Here is a 24990-nt window from a genome sequence, read left to right as displayed (position 1 = left end):
TTCAATCAGATTAGCTGTCTCCTGTAGTCTCAAATTATACAGTCCGGAAAAAAGTTTATCTCCTCATTTACATATGAAAACTATATATGAAGACTTTGACCCTCACTTTATACATAGCTTCCTGGTTGTGATTATTACTGACTTTGCGGTTGCTGGCATGCTTGTTTCAGGCATGTGTAAAAACATGATGTGGACGACATGATTTTGGATTCTTGGCCAGTTTACAAACCATGCAAATGATGTCTGGGCCACTGAAAAGTCTATCGCTTGTGCGGTTTTTAATCATTCCCCAAACCAACCCACACGGATGAAAGTCTACGTGAACCAAGTCCAAAGAGTAAGTAAACATGGAGACAGCAGTCACACCAGAAAAGGCACATTAAAGGAAGCTTGAAATTACTTTCAAGTCTCTCACAAACTGTTTATGTGAGCATGTGACCCTTATTAAAATAGAACACCTCACAGGAGAGAAGACTTCGCAATTCAAAGGTGTGTTCTGCACAATGTAAGTTTACATATTCACATTACAAACTTCAACAAAAACCGTTCTAAATTCATATGTGAAGATCACCTTGCACTTGCAGTTTCCAAACACTGGCCATGATCTTGTGAAAAGCACTTTAAGTCCCATTAATCTCCAGTGGGACCGATTTAAGTACCTGCTTAACACACTAATTGAAATCAATGGGGCTTAAAACTGCTTAACTCTGAGGACCAGATTGTACCTATTACTTCCAGTTTTGAAATGCCAGTTATGAACAGATATATGATCTATAGGGACTCTTATAAGCACAACAGACCTTTTACAGCATCTTCAGGGTTTTTTCCCCCCAGTACTGAAGCTGTCCGGATCCCCCCGGAACATGAGAAGTAGTTTACATTTATCTCAACAGTGTAGAATAGTAACTAGGGGTGTGCATCAAGAAAATTTCCATTTCAGTTTTGGTTCCGGGGGGATCCGGAATAACTCAATTCCATTACTAGTTTGTTCCGGGTGGGCTCATGCCAGCTTAGAACTGTTCCTTCTGATTTTTTTTCATTTTCATGAGTTTTGGCCTGTTGCATGCACCTTAGTCACACATGTGCAAATGCATACTGTTCTTTTCAGGGGGGGATGGGGAAACAAGGCTCTGGGGCAGCTGCTTTCACACTTAACCAAAACCAGCACCAACTATTCATCCCCCTCCTAGTCTCAACCACTGATCCACCAAGTTTTTCCACAAGCACAATAACACACACACACAACAATGGACCAAGAGAAGGTGAGTGTTGACAGGTGGAGCAGTGGCAGTAGAGTGCTCCCAAGTAGGGAGTGCTACAACTAGTACAGTGCAACAACATTAAAAACAATCCTGTGTTATGTTCAATTTTTCTTTTTCTATAGTGCCAATAACTTATTACCCTTTGAATTCTGCTGTTGCTATGTTTCCTTGAGCTTTGTAGTTTTGTCCTTACAATGTAGAGAGTATCCAAATCCTTCCTTGTGATGCTTGATGTTCCATGCAAAATGGGGCATTCTCTCTGTCAGTCTTCTCCATCACCCAAGTACAGGCAGGCAGAATTATTGGCTGAATTCCCCCAATCCACACCATCCGAACAGACCTATTTTTCCCTATACGTTTTTCTTTTGCTGTGGGGGCAGGCAAGATTGTTCTTGAAAGGGGAGAGTAGGTACACATTTGCCATTTGACTAAAAAAAAAGAGTGCCCTGAAAGACTATGGAAGCAATCCTAAACATGTAAATCCCATGTTATTCAATAGCACTTACTCCCAGGGAAGAGTCTTTTGAATTGCAGCCTGTGATTGAAATCTCCCTTCCAAACATTTCCAAAGCTGACAGAAGAGAGGGGAGGGGTCTCCCTTGTGAGGACCCAATTGGCAGCGAGGGAGAGAATGCCATTTCCCTGGAAGCTACGGGTGGTGGTGGAGAGATGCATTCACGTGCATTGGTCTCATTTCCCCTTCCTGCCAACAGAGTTAATTAATAATGTAAGATCCCTCTCCCCATGGGATCTGACTGATGAGCTGTTCAGGAAAACAAGCTGCTGCCCTGTGAGGCAAGCCCACTGCCTGTGTACTGCCTGTGTACAAAACGAAATAAAATACAACACACGTTTTTGGTGGGAGGGACTTGTTACTATTTAGTTTCCTGGATTTGGTTCAGCATTCCAAAAGCTGCTTTAACGAACCAAACTAGCAATTTCTGTGTGTATTTTCAGCTCTTCCCCCCCCCCCCATTATGCTCACCCCTAACAGCAACTTCCTTGCTATCACTGCTATAAAAATATAAATATTGCAAAAGTTCATGCAGTCTAAGTAGACAAGATGAATGCTTTTTTAAAGCAATATTCAAATCCCTGCTTGCCATAAAATATACTGGGTGTCATTGGGCCAATCAATCTGTCTCTTAGCTTAGACTACCTCACAGGGCTGTTGTGAAAATAAATGGAGGCAAGAAAAACTATGTATTTACTGTGTCATTTTCAGCCCGTCTATCTCACTTATCTATTTCACAAGGATCTTGTGATTAGAAAAAGGATGAAGTGACTTGGACCAGTTTCTTACTCTCTCAAATATACTTAATCTTACAGTGTAGTTGTGAGAACAAAATGGAGTAAGACTCATGTACACTGCCCTGGGATCCTTGGAAGGAGGGTGTTAAAAATGCATTAAATTAACTAATAAAACATATTGTTCTGTATCGGATACTTATTATCATTTCATGATTCAGAATATTAGTTGCAAATTTCTAGGCCAGAAGAAGCTCCAGTCAATCCGGTCAAATGAATATTTGCCTCTTCCAGTGAGATTATTTAAATGTCTGCTTTTCAAAAATTCCTTTTCTCACTTTTGTTTTAAATATACTGAAATACAATGTTAGGTTACAAGAATTGTTCTAAGTAAGCAGACTTCAGAAAAATTCCCTGTGAATGATCGCAGTGCTCGAGTCTTGCATAGAATGATTCATGGTATTTTGTCCCTGCTGTTTATAATTTTTTTCTACTAACTATACAAATACAATACTTCTGCCAACTTAAGTCATACTTCATTCAAGTGATGATGTAGGCTTTACTTCACAAATGCTTAGAAAGCTTATGCCACAATAAATCAGTTCGTCTTTAAAGTTCCTTTTTGTTTTTAAACATCAGATAACTCTTACAATGACTCTCTAACTACATGGCTTGTGATAAGAAGTTGTTTGTCTTTTAAACCATATGACATTAGAAACAGGTCAAGACAGCCTCTTGTGTTATCTTTGGAAGACATAAAGGAGCTTTCAAGAGCCACACCCTGCGCCAGATGCACAGAAATACGTTGACAGGCACATAGTCAAGGCAGAGACATTTCACATTTCAAAGCCACAAGTTTGGAAGAGAAACTGCAGTTTGCATCACCTCTTTCCAAATCAATGGTTGGGAGTTTGGGGGTTTTATTTAGAATGTACCACCATTACAATTTCATGTAACAGTGGGAAGATGTATCTCTCCCAAGAGTCCACCTACAGTTTCTTAAATCCTAATTTTCTGCCATTTTCTAAAATTACTTATTTTGAGTTCCAGGAAGGATATAATTTTTTCGGATCTACTAGTTATCCCAAATGTCAAAACTTCTGAAGTATCTCACTTCTAAATTCCAGGTCAGTTACAGGAAAAATGGCAGCCAACCAGGATTTAATCCTGGATGAGAGGGATGGCCTGGCACGTACCGCTGAGACTTGACTGGAAGAGGTATCAACCTCTCCCAACTGTGTTCCTTGGGGTACCCAGTGATACATTAGCATAGGTCTGGTGGGTGGGAAGCTGGCGTAACTGTCATCCACCAAGTCTCCATCCACCTAGCAGGGTGCCCTTTCAGGACACTTCTGGATTTGAGGTTATGTACCAAATGTTGGGATTGAAAGACAGAATTGGGATTCTATTGGTGTACTGCTGCTGACCCAGCTGCCCAACAGTCTCCCTGCCTGAGCTAATGGAAGCGGTCTCAAGGGTGGTACTGAGGACCCCTAGGCTGGTTGTCCTGGGGGACTTCAACATTCATGCCAAGGCTTTGTCAGGACAAGCTCAGGATTTCAGCGCCTCCATGACAACCACAGGTCAGGTCTTGATCTGCTTTTTTTTTTCTGGGTGGGATTAATGCTATCTGAGGATAGAGAAATTAATGATGGTTCCTTTGTCACAGAGAGATCACTATTTGCTCAGGTTTAAACACCAAGACTGCAGGGGTGGGGATCTATTAAAATGATCTGTCCCCAGAGCCAGATGGATCCAAATGGCTTTCTGATGGCTCTAGGGGATTTTCCTGTTGATGTGGCTGGTGCTTCTGTCATTGCCCTAGTGGGGAGGGTGGAGTATAAATTAAATTAAATTAAGTTAAATTAAATTAAATTAAATTAAATTAAATTGACTTCTGGAATGAGGAAATGACCTGTATAGTTGACACAACAGCTACTAGGTGCTCTCTAGCAAGTGTTAGAACCCAGATAGCTGCAGGCGATGAAAAGACAAATGAGATGGCAAGAGCGACAGTGGAGGAAGACTTGGGATGAGTCCAATAAGACACGGGCGAAAACTCATTTTAAAGCATATTCCATGGCAGTCATCCCCATTGCATCTGCATTGACACAGTGCTCTTCCAAGTGGTTAGAGGCCTACTGGGATCTGGTCTTCAGGAAGAGGTAGACTGCCTGTTGTGACTGTTTTGCTCAGCACCTTCACAGTTAAATCTCTTGCATCCATTCCAATTCTACATTAGCAGTAACAAGGTCAGACAATGCCAAGGTGCCAATCCATCCAGTTGTTTGGGATACTTTTCAGTTTATTTAGTCTGAGAATGTGGACAGGATCCTTGAAAGTTTAAGGATTGCCATCTGCTTGTATGGCCCATGACCTTCCTGTCTACTTAAATCTGTTGAAAGGAAGCCAGTTGACTGCATCTGAGAGGTAGTTAATGCCTTCTTGAAAGAGCGAGTGGTTGCCCCAGCTTTGAAACAGACTGTAGTGTGTCCACTTTTACAGGATCCTACTCTGGACCCAGGAGATCTCAACTATTGACCCATCTCAGATATTCTATTCCTGTGCCTGGTGACTGAACAGCTTTTGGCTGTAAAACTTCAAGCTTTCCTGGACAAAGCAAATTGTTCAGATCCTTTCCAATCTGGCGTTAGGCCTGGTTTGGGGACTGGAAACCTGGCACTGAAACAGTCTTGATCGCCTTGGTGCATGATCTGTGCTGAGAGATGGTCAGTGGGAGTGTGACTCCGTAGATTCTCCTGGACCTCTCAATGGTTTTTTAATACATCAATCATGGTATTCTTCTGGCTTGCCTTTCTGCATGGGGGCTTGGAGGCATCAGTTTTTGGTGGTTCTAGTTCTACCTGGAGGGTAGGTTTCAGAAAGTGGTGCTGGGGGACTGTTGCTCAATCCCTTAGTCTTTGGCCTATGGGGTCCTACAAGGCTCCATCTTGTCCCCTGAACTTATTAGCATCTACATGAAACCACTGAGTGAGGACATCTGGAGATCTGGGCTAGGCTGCCACCAATAGGCCGATCACACTTAGTTCAATCTTGCACTTCTGGCTGATCCCATGGAGGCTGTAGAAATGATGAACCGGTGCCTAGAGGCAGTTTTGGAGTGGATGCGGACTAACAAACTGAAGTTTAGTCCTGACAAGATGGAAGTGCTACTGGTGACCAGAAGGTGTCACATAGGATTTAAGGTGTCACCCATTCTGGATGGGGTTGCACTCCCCTTGAAAGAACAAGTACATCGTCTGGGCATGCTCTTGGACCCAGGCCTGCTGCTGGATAAGCAGGTGGCAGCTGTAGACAGGAGTGCCTTTAATCAGCTCCAACTGGTTAGCCAGTTGAAGACTTTGCTGAACAAAAATGATCTAGCCACTGTGATGCATGCTCTGGTTGCATATAGATTAGATTAATGCAATGTGTTCTACATGGAGCTGTCATTTAAAACTGTTGGAAACTTCAACTGGTGCAGAATGCTGTTGCCAGAATAATGACTGGATTGGGCCACAGAGACCATATCATTCCAGTCTTGGCTGATCTACATTGGCTTCCAGTCTCTTTCCATGCATAATTCAAGATGCTGTTGTTCACCTTTAAAGCCCTATATGCTTTGGGAGCAACATACCTGAAAGATGGCTTACACTCTTATAAATGTACCCCATCACTTTAGTAATTGTCTGAGGCCCTGATTTGAGTGCCCACACCTTCTGAGATTAGGCGAGTAGCAACCTAGAAGAAGACTTTCTCAGTCATGGTACCAAAACTCTGGAACTCACCTGTGCCCTTTTGCTATTGTTTTCCAGCAGGGCAAGAATTTTTTTGTTTTGTTTGGCATTCCCTCACTGATACCTCTTTTTTTTGCCCAGTATTTTAATTTTTGTTTTTATATGTGTATTTTAGCCCTGGTTTTGTTTTAATGTTCTGTTTTTGTTGGTTTTAATGGTTCTTAAGATATGATTTTATAATATAATTTATTAGCCTCCTCAGTGGCCCATACATAGCCAGTATGGCATAGTGGTTAGAATGTTGGACTAGGATCTGGGAGGCCCACATCTAAATCTCTTGTCACACCCTCTCAGGCTAAGTGACCTCAAAAGGTTGTTGTGAGGATAAAATGGAGAAGAAAAGAATGATGTAAGCTAGTTTGGGTCCCCATTGTGGAGAAAAACAGGGTATAAATGAAGTAACTAAATGAGGGCAGAAATGTGGGTTATACATTTTGTAAAATAAATAAATATCCAAAAGTACACTTTTCCTCCTGAAATATTGCCTGAAGTAAACTTCACTCTTATAAGTTTCAGGTGGATGGCCATTTTGGTCTGTAGTAGAAGAGCAAGATTCAGGTCCAGTAGCACGTTAAAAACCAACTAGATTTTCACGGCATGAGCCTTCAAGAGACAAAGCTCTTGAAAGCCCATACCATGAAAATCTTGTTGGTCTTTAAGGTGTTACTGGAACCAAATCTTGCTTTCCAATTTTAAAAAATTATTTATAGTTTTAAAGAGTAAACTACTTGCAGTTAAAGGAACCATTGCTATTCCGTGTGAGACTATTTTAAGAAATGGTAATTCTGCAGAATTCTTACATCAAAAGTTGTTGAATTGTTTTGATATCTACTTCAAGTATACCTTGCCTTTCTCCCCAATGGAGACCCAAAGCGGCTTACATCATTCTCCTCTCCTCCATTTTTCCTCTCAACTCTGTGATGAAGGTTGGGCTGACAGCATTTGGGGCCCATTCTTAAGGAATCAGCACTGGCACAAAATGCATGCACCTCCCCCCCTCCTCCCCGCAACAATGCCACTTCCAGAAGTGACATGTTTGTGGTGGGCTGTGGAGGCACATGCAAGGGATAAAACAGTCAGTGCTGCAAATCCTCCCGACACCCTCCCAATTTCCCAAAGTTTGATAGGCTGACCTGACAACCCAACAGGCAACACTTCCTAAATAGGCCAGGACAGCATAAATTTAACACTGAAGGATGGACTGGATCCTGCTTAAAATGTCTATGCATGTGAGGGGGATGGAATTTTGTTTATTCCTTCCTCCCACAGCAGATCTCCAACTCCCCTCCCTTTCATTCTAGGCACTTCTTCATACAGGGAGCAATCCCTAGGCAGGACTCCTCAGAAGTAAGTCTTATTTTAGTCAATGGAGCTTATTCCCAGGAAAGAGTTCTACAGGTTGCAGCCATATGGACCCGGGAAAACCCCAAGATCACAACAGCAAGAAATAGGACAAAACACTCTGAAATTACTTGGGTACATAGATAAAACATGTTTTCTCAGTAATAATAACCATCTTCAAAGCCTGGTTGTATAAAGAAGCCAGTGGAGGAGCCAACAATTGGGCTGAAGTACAACAGTTAAACAGCAAACACACAGCACTTAATTGTTTGGTACTTCAAAATCACTGCATTTTTTTTTCAAAGTGAGAGCATAGGCAGTTCATTTACTGTAAACTGCTCTCTCATCAGCAATTCATTCAATATTTTCATTCCATTCAGCCATGTTTAAGTTTCTAAAACCACAATCAGGCCAAGCTTCAGACCAAATAAGAATAAAATACTAAGTTAATTTATGAAACATAAAAATGCATTGGTGGTCCTAACCAAAGATTTAGCATTCTGGCTATGTTGGACATGACAAGTTGCATGGTAAACAGGGTGACTGGCTTACAGTACAATATTAAAGAGAATTACTCCCTTCTATGCCCACTGACTTCAATGCACTGTCTCTCCGTGTACAGTGTCAGACATAGCTAAGATCCTTCCCGGACAGGCCTCAACAACCAGCGAGCAACCAGCAAGGTATGTTCTGACAATTTCTGATTTCATCTATATGTTGGTCTATACTCTGTTGTCTAACAGAACTTAGAGGGTATAACTCTGTTTAGGATTGTACTGCTCAACTTCTGTTTTCATACAAGTCCCCAATTCAGACTCTGCCAAGAAGAAACCAAGGAATCTTCAGACCCTTTTATCTCCTGTTTAACACAGCTCCTTGCATCCAATGCAATTCTCAGGAAACAGAAGATCCCGCAAACACACAAATTCACCAACAGCGCAAGAAATATATCCTTGCCTTGTTGGTTCTATCATCTAACAATCAAAGATATATGGTTTGTGAATATGAATGGTTTGTGAATTGCTTGAAATGATCATAGCTGATAATAATCAATTCTCCTTGAAATCAACAGGCCTCAACAGTCTTTCAAGTACACTCCAAGACCTAACTATGGAAACAAGTAACTTCGGCTGTTAAACCTGAAACCCCCCATCAGCTTCAGAGACTAGCTGGACATGCTTAGCTAACTCCTGTCACTTAACGGCTCTGTGAGGGAAGGACACAGCAATGGCAAGTAACAGTGTTCTGGAACACTCTAGTCAGGCCTGATTCAGATACAGGAGTACCATAAATGTTTAGTTAGCTTTCCTATATTAAATTATTTCACTCCTGGCAAGAGGTACATCACAAATAACATTTTAGGTTCATTACCGGGTATAGTACACACATAATACTATTCCAGAATCTCTGCTTCCATTCTAAGCCTTTATTAAAACATGATTATTTAGTTTTCTTAGTATTAGCTAAATTAATAGAACAATCACACCATCCATATAACTACACAGATCGTTAAAGGAGAGCAATTACGTGAGCCCAAGAAAGTATCATACCCAAAGATAAGCAGGTCACAGGCAAGGGCCCCCTTCTAAGAAGAAGCTCTTGATCAACTGAGGGCCAAGCTACAAGTCACGAATGACACTTGAACAGCAAGTGGATTGAGTTGAGGGCAAGTGGAGGGCAAGTGAACAGGGAGGAAAACACTTGCTGTTCAAGTGTCATTCGTCACTTGTAGTTTGGCCCTCAGTTTCTCATATTCATAGGGTTTCAGAACCATCTCCTAACAATAAATGACTGTATTTCTTAAGAAGGTCTCACATTCTTGGCTAACTATCTTATAACTTCAAAAAAACAGGCAAAGCTACCTATAGTTGAACCATCTTCTCAAAGTATATAAAAATTGTTAGTTCTTTCTTGCTACATTTTATCCTAACAAAGTCCATGTAAAATTAGTGATTTCAAGTTTCTAATACATACGATTATCTTTTGGCCCTCAACCAATACATCTATCCATGAATAATTTCTTCATCCCTGTGAAGTTAGACAACCTTGCCATTCCCAGATGCTCTTTGACCTGGGCTTCAGTACTACTGATATAGGTTACATGGATCTTCTAATCTATACAAGGCCATGTAACAGTATTACTCTTCTTTTCCATGCTCCTCTCCAGGGTTGTTCTATTCTAGGCCTCCAGACTTCCTCCTTGGCATGTCTAGCTCTAGAGCCAGGCTAGCCCTGCTTCTCTGTGCAAAGACATCGTCTACTCTGTCAAATCCACCAACAATTCCATGACAATGGTCTAAGACAAATCATTTACTAAATGGATGTAATGTAAGAGCCTTCTATTGTCTATCCATCACATTTTTGACTGCCATTTCTCTAATGAGCTCAGGTTCATGGTTTGCCCTTCCCCCAGGCATAATTTTTTATATATCCAGAAACTTCACAGAATGGCATTTGTGAGGACTTCTGAAGTTTCTATGTTGCTAATGCATGCAGACTACAACCTAAGCAGTGTCAAGGGTGGGAGTGCATTAAGAGTTACAGCACACAACAATTCTTTTCATTGGTAGTATTACCTGGAAATATATGAGTCAATGTGCATTTGTGTCATCAGCACAATGCCAAAAAGAAACCTTTGTTAAGGTAAAGCATCCTTGAATGTATCACACAACTTGAGCATCAAACAACCAAAGGAAGTTTGTACTGAAACAAAGCCAAGAGAGACCGGACACAGAGAGAGAAAAAACATATTTGTATTGTGAGAGTCGTTCTTTCTGAAGGGATATAAATACTATAAATAAATCTAAGTAGTTGCTTATCTAATAATCAGGCTCTCCGCTAACTCCCAAATTGTGCTGTAATGGCTCGTGTAATCTTTAATTCTATGTAGCTGCTATTTTTCTTTTTCCCTTGGATAACCTGCTTGCTGATCCTACTCGTCTTGATTTGGAGTCAGGGTTTATCACTCTTTTAATCACCTCTTTGATCACCAAAAGAAAAGATCACCAAATGATTGCTACTGTTTGAATTGTTTGAAGCCATCTTGAGTATCAGCATACACAAGAATGGAAACACGCATGACTCTGTCGAGTATTGTTTAGCTATGCTATTTCTCTCTACAGATCCAGAGACTCAGAATCCAATACAGCAGCGAGATGTGTGTGTTGCACATTTGGAAAGGAGAATAAAATCTAAATTGATGCTTACCATTAAACTTTTAAATTTTCTATTTTCTGCAATGTGAAAAAAGCCATCCCTTGTTAAAATCTTGATGTGCTTCACTTCATTATTGTACCTATAGGCAATGAATAACTTATGAATATAAATGTGTTTTTAATCAGCAGAGATCAATAATTACTTGAGGGCATGCCCTACTTGAACACGAATAAATTCTTAAGACAAAACATATATCCATGCCAATACATGGCTGACACCTAATTAACAAAGCACATTTATTATGGTCTGGCATAAGATGCAGTCTTAATTCAGATTTTTTGAAAAAAACCTTCAGCAAGATCTAATTATGGGATCCAATGATGCTGCTTGCATTCAAATTCAAGTTGAGAATCAGCTTTGAAACAAAGTAAGATCCTCTTAAATAATCTGTATGGACAAAACAAATCATAATTTTTTAAAAAATTAGAATTCTGTTAGACGCTTTACAGCTTGTTCCAATTTACATTCAAGTCCAGGAAAAGGTTCTGTTTGACTTCAATTTATAGCCAAAATCAATTCTAAACATTTTCTAGTTAAAATGCAAATGGGCCAATACATCAGCTTATGCTAACTAGCATAAAGTCATTTGTGCCCCAAGTCACAGGACCATTAATGCACTAAACACTTATGGATCGACTATCCCACCCACTCCCTCCCCAAACAGATTACTAGCTGAAGAAGGAAAGGGCATGCATGAACTATATTTCCCCTCCGTAAAGGAAGGGAAAGCATAGGGGCATGATGAAAATGGTAAAGAATACAGACCCTGCTTCTGAACATGTAGTTCTTCAGTCTAGGACTGAGTTGTACCCCTGGACAGTCAGAGGACAATCCATGAAAAGAAATCCATATTTGCACACGGACTGATTCTTGCTGGATTTGGATGCAATGATTTTAAAAAGGACACAAACACCCCAGCTACCTAGACCCATAAACAAATTAACAGATAGAATGTATTTTCTAAAAATGTAAGCCAAACTGACATTTGAAATATTTCATATGTATATTCTCACATTAAGTACAGCAATAATGAAATCCATCTGCAGAGAAATTGACATTTCACTTACTTAATGCTAATGGCATATTCTCCCGACTCTTTAGTCCTATATCGTACTAGGTAAGTGCTATTTATCCGGTTAATAAGTTCAGTCTCTGCTTGCAATCTTTCCATTGCTCCAGCATACCTACAATGAAGAGAGATAAATGTTAACTACACTTGCAATCAAAGATGAACATGGAGGACACGTATCAGAGAAAAGTCTGGCAGTGGTGTTTTGTTCATGTTTTTTTCCTGAACAACAAATACCAACTTACTATTATAATAATAAGCTGTTTGGTAAGCAGTTTATGATTTGAGGGGGTAGTCACATTGTTAGTGACTTACACATTTGTTGACTGTGACCTAGTGCTGAAATCCACCAATCATATATTTAAACATGAATGTCTTTACAGTTCCAGTAATCCAGTGCAGTATCTAAGAAAGAAATTACTAGATGGTATCTGGATGTGCATGTGCAAATTAATCACATCTCTATCTGTTGGTTACCATCTACTGATACCTAAAACTAGTGTTGGGAAATGCATCTGCTGGCATATAATCAAGCAAATGCACTTCTCAACCTCAACTTTACTTATCAGTAGGTAACCAACAGATAAGGATGGGATTTATTTGCATATCCAGTTATGATCTAATTGTCTCTGGGAACACACGATGGATTCCAGCAAGGGACAGCAAGGTTAGAACCATGTTGCATGCATTCTGATTCTGGTCTACAAAAAGTATTTCTGCAATGAAGCCTACATCTCTGTATCAATTAGAGCAAAAGTATCTTCCTTGTAAGATCAAACCAGGAGTTTTAAAACTTTTTGTAGAATACTCTCCATTTCCTTTTTAACCAATATCATTATCATTCTGTATGAAAGCACATAACAGTATGATGTGACAGAACCAAGAAATAACTAAAGGCTCCTGTGAAGCTTTGGAGAGACTTCTTTTCCATCAGCCTCCAGAGAGTACAGGTATGGTATCTCTGCATTCCCTATCCAGTGCAGAGATGCACTAAAATTACCTTCTCCCAGAGATCAACTGTTCCATCTCTACTAGAGTTAGGAGCGTGAAAATGTTTTGAGTGTAAAATGAGCTTTCAATTTTTATTCATAAAACAGTATGTGCCAGCTATGAAAGCAGAAAAAATGCAGTATGCATAGGATCATGTTAATTTATCATCATCATCCTGGACAGCCAAACTGATTTCAGTGAAAGCTGAGCAGTTCAGGGAGGTGAACAGAAACAAAGTTCTTAACTGAAGCATTTGACATGACAGTCAAGAAACACATGGGCGAACCCCCCCCCGCCCCCGCCAGCCTTTCAGACACAGATTGATATCAAGGGAATGTGCAAAGAGAAAGTACACTTATTGTACACAGAAAAAGGGAGTGACTGGGAATTGTAAGCTGGGATGTGAGAGATAACAGAAGCAGGTGTCAGGAGTTAGAAGCTCTCTCTTTTATTCTGTATCACTTTTTATGAGCCAAACGGCGTAAGACACTTTTTAACAAATCGGTTCTATGTTGCTTAGAGCACACTCACTTTCCTCACAGCAGCTGTGGGAAATGTCCTTTTAAAACTCTGTGGGTTCCTGAGTCATCTCAGGGCCATGGCTTGGGGGGAGGAGGGCCCCCTACAGATTTTTAAAAGGATATACTCTGCAGTAGCTGTGTGGTGGCAGGGAAAGCAAGTCTGGTTTGTGTCTTGTGTGGTTTGGCTCCATGTGGTGGCTCTCATTTTTCAGCATAAGACTGAAGGCTTCAGAGCTTTAGCCACACTTTTTTTTCAGCATTACTTCACACTGACCACAAGGACACAGTTTATCTGTAGTCATGGGGTTAACAACAGCCAGCTTTTTGTTGTCTTGCCTAATTTTTGTCCTTATTATAGTCCCCATCCCACATGCAGATCTCACAACCCCCAAAACAGCCATTTTGGTGGTCAAAGGGGACCACCCTTTTTCACCAGCAGAAAAACTGGTTGGATCCAACTCATTGGCTTGTTAAAAATCTTAAATATATAAAGCCTGGTACAGCTACAAAAATGTTGTTAGGCAGTGTATATATTCAATTATTTTTTGCTTGCATTATTACAAAATGCCTTCTTCTGAAGTTCAGAAAGGTTAAACTACAACAAATTAGATTGCTATTAATATCAGGATACATATTTTCTCTCAGGCTATTTATTTAAACTTGCTCCCTTTCCCAAACAGATTTTAGGCACTCACCATGGCTGGGAAGAGTAGTCTACTGGTTTAGGAACCTACAATTTGAAAATATAAAAAAGTGAAAAATATTTTCATCTTCATAAGTAAGCTGGATTTGTTTACTGCTCTGAGATCAACTCAAAATATATAACACACTCAAGACACTGAATCAATACATCTGAGGTTTTTTTTTAATGGCTAAAACAGATAACACTTCATTTTTATGGTAAAGGGGTAGAATAGTTCATTTTTTAAAAAAAAGGTATGCATTACATCCTTAATCACAACAATTTATTTTAAATACAACAGAATATTGTCTAAACTAGTATCAGATTTGCACTCCTGCTAACTTTGGCCCATGTATTTGGTGCTTATATATGCATTGAACCATATTCAGCATTCATTCAAAGCTGGAAATAGATGTTATGAAAGATGCTGGACTACTGCTGTTAACAAAATGCATAAAACTTTGTTTCTTCTTTTCCTGAAAACATCCAGTTACGCAACTCATATGTGACGTTGTGCTGCATATGTGACGTTTAGGCCTCTTCCGCATGGTGGAGTTTACATTGGGCTTTCTGTGTATTCAACCCATGAGGATAAGAACCACTTTATTCATCGGCTCTGTCCCCTTCCTGATTCACTTCTTTAATTCTTCACTTTGAGGGAGTCAAACCGAAGTGGTGTCTGTTTTATATTTCTGCACTAGAAAAATGCCCCATTTCTGCTGCTGGCTTTGAGGACGTAGCAATTTCATTAGCAGATAGGCTGAGGACTAATCAGTTTCAGAACTTGTCAGTTGAGGACTTGTCAGTTTCCTCAGTTGACTGATGAGGAAACTTACAAGGATTTTTTGGAGGGGAAAAGACCTTAGATAGGCTTCTGTCTACCTATTTTATCCCACTCCCCTCCAATAGACACAATTCACATCAAGAGGCAACTGAATGTGTCTAAAGTAACAACAATGCAAGCATCCATCTCTTCCTCCCCCTAATTCCATATATGGGGCAGACAAAGAATAGGGCACAAAGGTGTGCCATCTTGCGTCGCATCTTACAAGGGGCTAATCTACAGCATATGAGATGGCTTTCAGCTGTACCTTATATTCTTTTAACACTGCAATAATACCATCATCACAAGATTGTTGAGAAAATGAATGACACAGATTTTTACATGATATCTGAAAATCATACTAATAATAAAGAAGTGAAAAGCCAGCTAGTGAATCTATGCCGTTATTCAGGCAATTCAGAAGTGTGTTGCTACCATGCTGAGGAAAGAGAGAAGCTTATATTTATTTGAGAAAACACTGAACTATAGATATTCCTGAGCTCAGTCATTTTTCATTTAGTATTTACTCGTTGTGCTTTTTGATATATGTATTTTATGCTGTTTCTGGGCACTTTTATATGGGTAAGTTGTAGAGGCTGTTATTTAATAATAATAGTAAACGTTATGGTGCCTTGAAGATTTGATAGATGTTTCAGTATCTCCAACTATATCGTTTTTCATAACAGAATCTTTATATTTTGCCCTTCCAGGTGAACAGTAGCGAAGCATCAATTTATCTCTCTAGTAACGCAGTTTGCATCTAATATTCCAGAATTGATGTTTATTCATACTTATAAATTCATGCAAGTTTTTGCTATTGACCTCATTCCTCCTATCACCAACATACATTTTACAAGGCCCCAGAAATTACGGCATTACCTTTAGGCATTTCCAGATAAGTTTAGGGTTTTCACCATAAAAGCAGATGTACAATTGTCATGCATTACAATTTACTCATGGTTTGTGTGCATTTCCTCTATAAAGAACTACTGAAACATTTTCTACCCATTTTAGAAGGGGCAAATGAGCTGCAGTGATCACAACCGGTACTGGCTACAAATGGACTATTTATACATTAGGATGAGAGATCCAAAAAAGGTTTTGATTCATTTAGTAGTGCAAAACACTTTCCCCAGAACAGATGGGAAAGCAAAAAGCCACACAAGATGTACCCAAGAATAGAATAATTTTTGACAGATATTTTGTGATTAGGGTCTCAGTTGTGATACAGGAAGGGTTGTCCTGAATTTTGGGGTCCCTTGTTTCTCTGAGATAAGACTTTTGGCTATTTTAATATCCTCTCCAGTACATTTTCTCTTAGTAAACTTGGTTGATAAATGTTGTTTACTGTTTGGATCCAATCCATTGCTCCCTTAGGAGATGAAAAGAAACTACTCCTAAACAGATTGTCTAAATGTTCAGGAGTTTATTGTTAAGCATTCCCTGCATCATGAAGCTTGGCTCTGTCACTCCAGCCACATGCAACAATTCATACAAATCTGTCTGTAGTATCCTTCTAGGCTCTGTATTCCATGGGGCAGAGGAAGATGATAGGTAGACCTTTTTATTGCAGAGGGTAGGACACCCATTGATTTTTTCAAGTCCCTGTCCGACTGTCTGATTCTATGAGCTTTATACAAGATGAGCTGTTTATACAGATCTCTGCTTGCACTCAAAATTATAAGAGCACAAACTGCAAACTAATTTTCTTCTGAGTAATTTCAAATATTCTGGGATTCTGCACACCTTTGTGATGGAGGAAGGGGGAGAATTCAAGAAAAATCAGAGCACGTAGGCATATGATAAAACAGTCTGAGCGCTTTGATTTTATAGCTTTCCTGGGTTTTCACAGGTGCATTTCTGAACCCATTATTATGGTCTAATCTCTCTCTATAATCCAGGGTGACTAGGGAATATATTAGAAAAGGTAGCATTCTTGCCACACTGTACAGAAATCAGCAGCTTTACTGCCCAACTCATTTGCTGCAGTCTTTGTGTGCATTTTATTTAAAAACCAGTTAGGCAATTTAACTTACTAAATTCTCATGCGTTAAATCCATCTCTTACGCAGGTTTCTGTTAGACTTCCAATTTTAAGCCCAATACCAAACACACAACAACATTACACTTTCAGATAACATTGCCCATAGAATGGCAACACAAAAAGATTAATATAAATCCCACCAGGCAGAATTAATAAAAACCTTGGCAAGAATGAGAGAAGCTCACCACTAACATTTTAGTGAAAACAATTGCACTGATATACACAATTATGCTGTTCTACTTACACATGGGCAAGGTTTTACTGCATCACTTGGAAAGAAGCCAAGCTCCCCCGTCACTAGATTTCTACCCTGCAAAGAGGAAAGAGAGAGGATCCCATTAGAAGAGCGCACACAGGAAACTCCAGCCATATTATTAATACCAATCTTTTTACAACCAGGGCTATTCACTCCTGCAGAAAACTGTTAAACTGTATTCAATAATCTATTCATTGTTAAAACCTACACAGATTCAAGTGATCTGACAGATAATAATAGAAGAACCTTGAAGAGTGCAGTTTGTAGACCATGGAAGATTTTTAGTTACCTAACAGTCATTGAGAAAGTGCTAAAATCCTTCTTTGCCTCCTGCTTACACGAAATGAAAATCATTGTACTGCTGCTACTACCCCTACTATCTTTTCTACATGCACAAGACATAGCATAAATGGCAACATTTCAAAAACAAATCCAACCATGCATACCATCTACTGCATATTGCATTGCTTCATATGTACGTTATTTTGTTAAAATTATATTAAAGTGATATATGTAGCTGTAGCCCCTTAGCAACTCTTTGTAGAAGCAGATCTTGTGCTAAGTACCTTTTTCCTTTTCATTCATGCACTGTTGGACCTAAGCCCATGGCTTCTTCTTTTTTTTGCAATGGGGCAAATTCATCGATGCGGGAGAGGGAGGTAGACATTTGAGTTTCTGTATCAGTACTGGATCTATTCCAGATTGCTTCCCAGACTCTCCAGAAACCGGCATCACTCTAGTAAGAGCATCATCCTTAAAGAGCCCTGATGATGGATGGAATGATGGATGATGAGGGAATAATGGAAGAAGTGCTGCCTGTTACCAGTGAAAAAGCAGAATTAAGCTTGGCCACAAAGGTGGGGTCCAGCTACAGGACTCTCCTCTTTGAAAAACGGACAGTTCTGGGCTAGTGGATAACACCATCAGCCTTAAGACTTGGCAGACGGGTATAATTTTTTAAAATATCCTTACAAACCATTTTTCCCCAGTGAGGACTTAGGTGGTAATGAAACTAGGATTCCCTCAGGTTCCTGGTCCTTGATAAGGGAGTAGGAAAATGAAAGGCTGGCCTTCCAGGCAGTGCTACAATCAGTGACTGAATGAATTGCCTGATGCTTATGTACTCTACAAGCAACAGACAGGCAGAAAAAGAGAGACGGTTAGAGCAGATAGAAGGTGGAAGTTCCCCTCTCCACTTCCCAAGCAAAGCAAGGTGCTCTCTTCCCAACCAGGAGAACCCTTCTCTAAAAGCCAGATACTGCTCCCCTTCAGCCTGTTGAAACCCTTCCTAGCACCCACATTATGCCCCCTTTTCCAATGGGAAGAGAAATTGCATGGCAACACTGCTGGGCTGGTTCCCACTTGGGCACAAAGCTCCTCTGTCTCCCCAGTAAACATCTCCCCCAAACTAACCATGAAGGTCTCAAGCCCTATCTAACATGCTTTGGGAGAACTGGAAGGAAGGAAGAAGAGGAGAAAAGGAAGGAGGAACAAAAGGCTCCTAGAAGTTGAAGTGTGAACTCTTCAGAGCTTAGCTATAGTCTGCTTCCATGCCTCTAGACAGGGCAGATCTGGAAGTGCTCCCTCATCTCAAGAAGTTAATCAACAAGCTTGTCCTAAAGAGAAGTGAGGGAACCCAGAGATTAACCAATTCCTTCCCATCACCTTGAGAGACAAACAGCATTCGTATTTGCTGATCAGTCCTCCCTACGTTCCTTTTGCTAAGGGAAAGCTCCCTCAGAATGAGGTCTGAATCTTTCAATAGACTACTCTTGCTTTCTAGGCTAGGGGAACCATTTTTGGTTTAGAGAGACTGCATATAGCCCACTGTCTTTGGAGGGACCTATGGTCCTCAGGTTTCTGGTAAGCATTGCTTCTACGACGATACACATAAAAAATATTTATTATGTTGCTCCTTTTGTATATGAATATATTTTATATATGAATGTTTTTATATATGAATGTATTTTATATGAATATATTTATATGTATGTAGATATTATATGTATGTATTTATATGAACTACTATTAATTGGTGTATTGTATCACACACATTTGTTATATGGTTTAGACCCCTTTAAGGAAACGGTAGATCCTAATTGTCTTAATGATATGGCCCAAGGCATTTTATTGAAATACGGGGTGGTTTTCTGTAAGCTGTATCTGTCATCTCATTGCATTTTGAGCCTTCATTGTATTTCCAACTGAGTAGGGTGTGAGGAGAGATACCTGTGACCAGTGAGTATGCATATGAATGACTATACAAGACACTATGTTTTATAAGAAATAATTTATTAATTAATATTGCATAATAATTTCCATCATAGTCCATTGAATAAGAAGTAAGAATGAAACGGGAAATGGAAATCTGCGCATAAGCCCGTCGGCAGTGTTCCTTGGCACTTCCAGTTCCATCTTTGGACTGATGGTCTGAATTTCATCTCAAGCGGGACGTTTCTCCCCATCCTTGTATACTCTCCATCCACCAGTTGAGACTGTATATATTGTATTATTTCTGGATTGACAGACTACCTCATTATTATTGTTCATAACTGCACTTTGAATTGATATATATGCATTTGCACTTCAGCACTTTGCACAAGCAAAAATATATATATAAAAAATTAACTTTCAATTGATTGGTAATTTATTGCGGTTCCCCGGATTCTGTATTTTGTGTTGTTCCTCTTTCTGGGGGTTCCCTTTGTTTTTGAGCCCTCAGAATGAAGCAGAGAGGCTTATGTCAGTACTTTGGTTTTTTCCCTTTTATAACCAGTATATTTCATACTGAACCTTGAAAAAAAGACAGGGGATGTAAAGCAATAATTGGTGCATTTGATGGTATTTTAGGCGCTCATTCAAAGCATGTTTGTGAAAGTGGGTCTTCAAAGTACCATCTAACTTTTATTATAGCTGTGCAATATTTTTATTCGGAATTGGCAAGAGCAAAGTGGGTGTGATCTTTACACTCGGGATAAGCTTCCAGGTCTGCCAGTGTATATAGCAGAAAACGTGGGATACAACATTGACTCTGCACTCTTTGCAATTGCACAATATTAATCAGGCAATCATAGTGTTTTTCTGGGTACTCTAAATGAACAGACATTTTTTATATTGCTTTCTGCTACTGGTTAGGTTTTCAAAAAAATCTTTTGCACACAGATGAAAGCTGATCTCCTGAACATAGTTACTGGGAACAAGTTCCATTAAACTCTGTCAGCCAAGCAGTGCAGCATACTAAGAAGTATATCCCACTGAGTTCAATGGTTCTTACTCCCTAGTGAATGTGGTTAGCATTGTATCATTAGCTTCCAAATAAACATTTCAACAATTGGGCTTTTAAAACTGTTTATACTTTAGAGTGCAATCTGCAGAGCAGGCAGAAACTGGCAATAGGTGTTCTGATCAAACTGCAACAAAAACGTTAAAAATTACGATTTTGTTTACTCAGCATGAATTTTGAAGAACCTGCAAGTGGCAGAAATTGAGAAAATGAAGGTCACCTCTGTTCAATATTCTAGTAAACATGAAAAGATGAGAAGGCAAAGGCTAGAAATGGAGCAAATAGGAATGACTGCTAATACATTCTCTGGAAATAACAGATTCTCGAAAACCTCAGCACTTGAGGGAGGAAAGAATGCAATCAAAATACTCTCCACAAAAGTCAGTTAAGAATTTTCTACAGCTTATGTCACCTTGCCCAGGCCTGCCTCTAATCTAGGTGTGCCATGAAGAGAGGACATACCCTTCAAGAACTGGCAATGCCAGAAAGCCTAGCAATGACTATTTGGCTAGGAGTGGACCGAGCAAGCAGTCTGCATGTTTCAAAAATAACATCATATTAAACTGAAAAATAGCACTGGTGACCAAGGTGGAAGGTATAGAAAGTCACTGGAAACAGTGTGAAGCAGTGAGTAGTGAGCTGGACTGGAACTCAGGAGACCCACGTTCAAATCCTTACTGAGCCATACAGCTCTCTGGGTAACCTTTTGCCAGTCATCCTCTCTCTTGGTCTAACATATCTCACAGAATTGTCTGTGAAGATAAAATGGACAAAGGGAAAACCATCTAATGTTGCCATGAGCTTCTTGGAGGAAGACGGGATGAAAATATGATCAACTAGTATGGCAAATTTGTAGCTGGGCGTCTGGAATAAGGAGAGAGAACACAATGAGGTAAGCTGAGTTGGAAGCAGGGTTATGGGGCAAGGCAGTGCTATTTTTGACAGCCATTGTTGACCACTGATGACTAAACTAGTTTACCATTGTTTAATAACACAAAGATGCTGTGTAAGGAGTTCTCAAGAACTCTATACAAGACTTTCCACAAGCACTTCTTGGTTATCTTGGTTTAGCAAGCCACTGTCTGCTGAAGTACTTTCGTGATTTAGTCTAGATCGAGCGCAAAGGTTAAAATGATGGCATTTCCTGCACAGTACTATTTAGGCCTAATAGGAACCCTGGTGGCCACTTGGTCATCATCAGTGAGTGCGCTCCAAGACTCATAGCCTCCAAGGAGATAACACTGGACTTTTCTTGGCAAATAGTCAACCAGTATCAACAGTTCCTTCATCAAATGAAACGGAATTGTCTCTGTGTTAAGTACTCTACCTGCCAAAATAGACTATGTGCATCTCCTTTGATGAGTTCAATTATGTCTCCAGTCTGGATGTGCAGTGGAGGGCCTTCATGTGGAACTGGTTGTGGTATCCCGCTGTAATTTCTAATTACTTGCATTTTTGGTAAGCCTAATTAAAAGAAATACATGGGGTTAGTTATATGGAATAAAATATACATGGAGAACTTCTCCCATATGATGCCCCATCCCCACAAAACAATAGTTGAGTCTAGTCCTTCTGCAAGTTTCCACCAGCATTGAAGGAAAGGTTGTTATCCATTAGGAACAGTGTATTTTTGGCAGTGGCCCCCAGTCTGTGGAATTCTGTTCTGAAGAAAATGTACCCAATCCATTCCATTAAGCCTTTCAATTATTTTTGTTCCACCTGGCCTTTCAGTTTTATGCTGCTGATTTTGTTGACTCCTGCTGGTTAGTGGTTACAGTATATATTTTATTGATACTTTAACTGTTGTTGTTAGTTGCTTGCAGACCATTTGCCATACAAAAACAACCCAGGCATGTACAGTGAAAAGCACATAAATAAAGATTTCAGATTATGAAACTTGAGGGAAAATCTAGAATTTCAGTGCTTTAAATAACCTTACTTCTAATGAGTAGTTTAGAATGGGGAAGAAGAAACAGTTAAACATCTTTCAACATCTTACTGTACTTGACATGTGAACTAATGAGAGGAGTAGATGTTTTTCACAAGCCTCCACTTCTCCCCCTCTGTCTCTTTGGTTATTCAAGAAAAAAATATTTTTCTTTAGGCTGCTGCTTAGTTCATAAAAGCACAGCACGTACAGTTTAATGGAAAAGAATCAATTTTTTCATCAGCTCAGTCCTGTCCTCCTATTAATTCTCTCTTGAGGCAATAGTCGATTCCATCACCATGGAGGCTCATCCTTTTCTGAGAGTATACACAGCTTTGGCTCTATAAAAGATTTATATCTTAAGGTTATCTTTCTAATTTTAGAGCCCAAAAAAGTGATAGATGTGATTAAATAACATTTTGGACACTGATATGGAGAAATTCTGCCGGCTTCCATCAGTCTGATTCAAGCATCTCACTGAAAAGGAAACATGTCCAAGACAACTGGAATTACAAACCACTCCATGTTTCTGATACAATCATTTGAAAAGAAAAATCTCATTTTTCTTTAAGTGTTATTGGATTTACACAGTAATTTAACCTTTCAATTGTACTCCACAAGCAAGAAAGACTCCACTAGAGCACTATATGGTGCCTGTACTGCCCTTTCTAATGAACGGTGGTGTTAAAAGGGTATTTCCCACTGGAACACAGATATCTGTGTTCTTTCTACACACACACACACACAGGCACACAAAGTCTATTTGTGTTATTTTTCCAAAAGAATCCAAGCTTTTAAGAAAAGGTGTTTCTCTGATACAAGGTTAAAACCATAACGCCATTGTAAGGATAGTTACACCTTTCTAAACCCACTGTAACATGATTGTAGACATTTACCTGTGACTACATATACCTGATATTTGGGTAACCAAAAAAAGTTAAAAGAACAAAAAAGAGGGAAAAAAAAACCTTAGACATACATATGTTAAGTCAGTACAATCAATAGGATAAGGAGACATATAATAATTTCAGAAATCTGAATCAAGAGACATGAAAAATGATATATTATTATTATAGTATTAAAAATGATATATTAAACAATGCAGGAAATGATATTACAAAAGCAAAAATATAACATTGTGAGAGCAAGATAAAATATATGGCAACAGATAACACATATTAGTAATATAGTTCATTATTTCATTTTATTGAAATGTCTTCCTGAACCATTTTGTCATAATGCAGCCCTATTCCTTTATTAAAATGCCCTCTTGAACAATTCTGTTTTATGTAGCTTGAGGAAAGCCAAAAGCGTGGGAGCCTTCCTACCCTCTTCATGCAGGCCACTTCATAAGGTCGGGGCCACTACAGAGATTGCACATGTATGTGCAGTTGTTGATCTTGCCCATTTGCAGAGTGGCACTGGTAGAAGACCCTGTTCAGGTGAACAAAGCTGTCGCACTAGGACATAGGAGAGGCAGTTTTGCAGATATGAGGTGTGAAAATAATTGTTTTGTTCTAGTTATACAAATGCAATGTCTCTTGAAAGTTTAGTCAAAAAGCTCAGCTGCTTGCTAAGAAAACTTCTTTAGTCCAACTTCCCCCCACCCCCACTTCTCTTGCCAGTAGCTGTTTGAGAGAAGCATGTCTCCAAAGTCTCTGCTTGCTCTGATCTTGGAGATAACGTGTACTGCTGCCAGAGAGAGTGAGCCTCCATGTATAATCCTGAGCCAATTAACGTTCTTGATTAATTTGCACCTGCAAGATTGACAGCTGTTGCCAGGGACTACAGCCTTGGTTTCATTTTTTTGTCTTGTACGTAGTCACCTCTTGTGAGTGACATCAGCATCTTGCTGCCTGATTGGTGGTAGGGCTGCACCACGGAGGCACCGAAGTGGCATACAAACCAATTGTCCAACATGGACCGGAGAGTCTCTCTTTGGAGTACCTTTGCGAGCTTTAGCTTTTGTTGGTGCATCCTGTGAGGGGACTTTGCTGTGACTCAGACTGGATGGAAGCTCCGGTGACCACCTGTTTGCTCTGCTAGAAAGTTTAACCATTTTGCCTCTTGACCATAGACTTTGCCTTTTGCCTTTGTGACAGCCTTTGGGTTTATTTCTGCTAATCTTGGTATGTATAGTTAGAGCTTACAAAGCTATAGGTATTTTTTGTTTTATCTTCACGTTCAGTCTCATGCCTTTGTCTTGACCTTGCACTTTAAATAAATAGAGTTGTTATAATTTTGTGTGGTTTGCTGACTTTGAAGTCTCAAAGACTTAAACCAATTGATTGAACCTGCCTCTTTGTAAACCCTCGGACATCACCTACCAGAACGCTAACTTACTGCCCAGATTACTTTGCCAAACCATTCTTGCAAGGTTGTCTTTGCTGTGCTTAAGTTCCTTACAAGCTGAGAGTGTGTCCCTTCACTCTTGGGCTTTGGACAACACAAAGGGACTGGTGGCAACTTTATGGGGGCAATGGCAGGGTTCTGACACTAGACATCCCCTTGCTTCCCCCCTGGCACTTTGAT

General features: G+C 39.7%; 1 protein-coding gene across 2 annotated transcripts in view; it reads right to left on the bottom strand.

Annotated features, from left to right (window-relative positions):
- Positions 1–24990, bottom strand: part of VAV3 (vav guanine nucleotide exchange factor 3) — a 221197-nt gene that overhangs the window by 17633 nt on the left and 178574 nt on the right. For both annotated transcript variants that reach the window (XM_054980021.1, XM_054980022.1), the window contains exons 20-24: positions 21859–21995; positions 17237–17302; positions 14140–14174; positions 11932–12048; positions 10856–10943 (exon numbers count right to left, since the gene is read on the bottom strand). In XM_054980021.1, the coding sequence (XP_054835996.1) occupies positions 10856–10943; positions 11932–12048; positions 14140–14174; positions 17237–17302; positions 21859–21995 (443 nt within the window). The remainder of the gene's footprint in view (positions 1–10855; positions 10944–11931; positions 12049–14139; positions 14175–17236; positions 17303–21858; positions 21996–24990) is intronic.

Source organism: Eublepharis macularius, chromosome 5 (genome assembly GCF_028583425.1).
Source record: "Eublepharis macularius isolate TG4126 chromosome 5, MPM_Emac_v1.0, whole genome shotgun sequence".
In the NCBI taxonomy this organism is placed as follows: Eukaryota; Metazoa; Chordata; class Lepidosauria; order Squamata; family Eublepharidae; genus Eublepharis; species Eublepharis macularius.
This window is presented reverse-complemented; position numbering and strand designations above follow the sequence as displayed.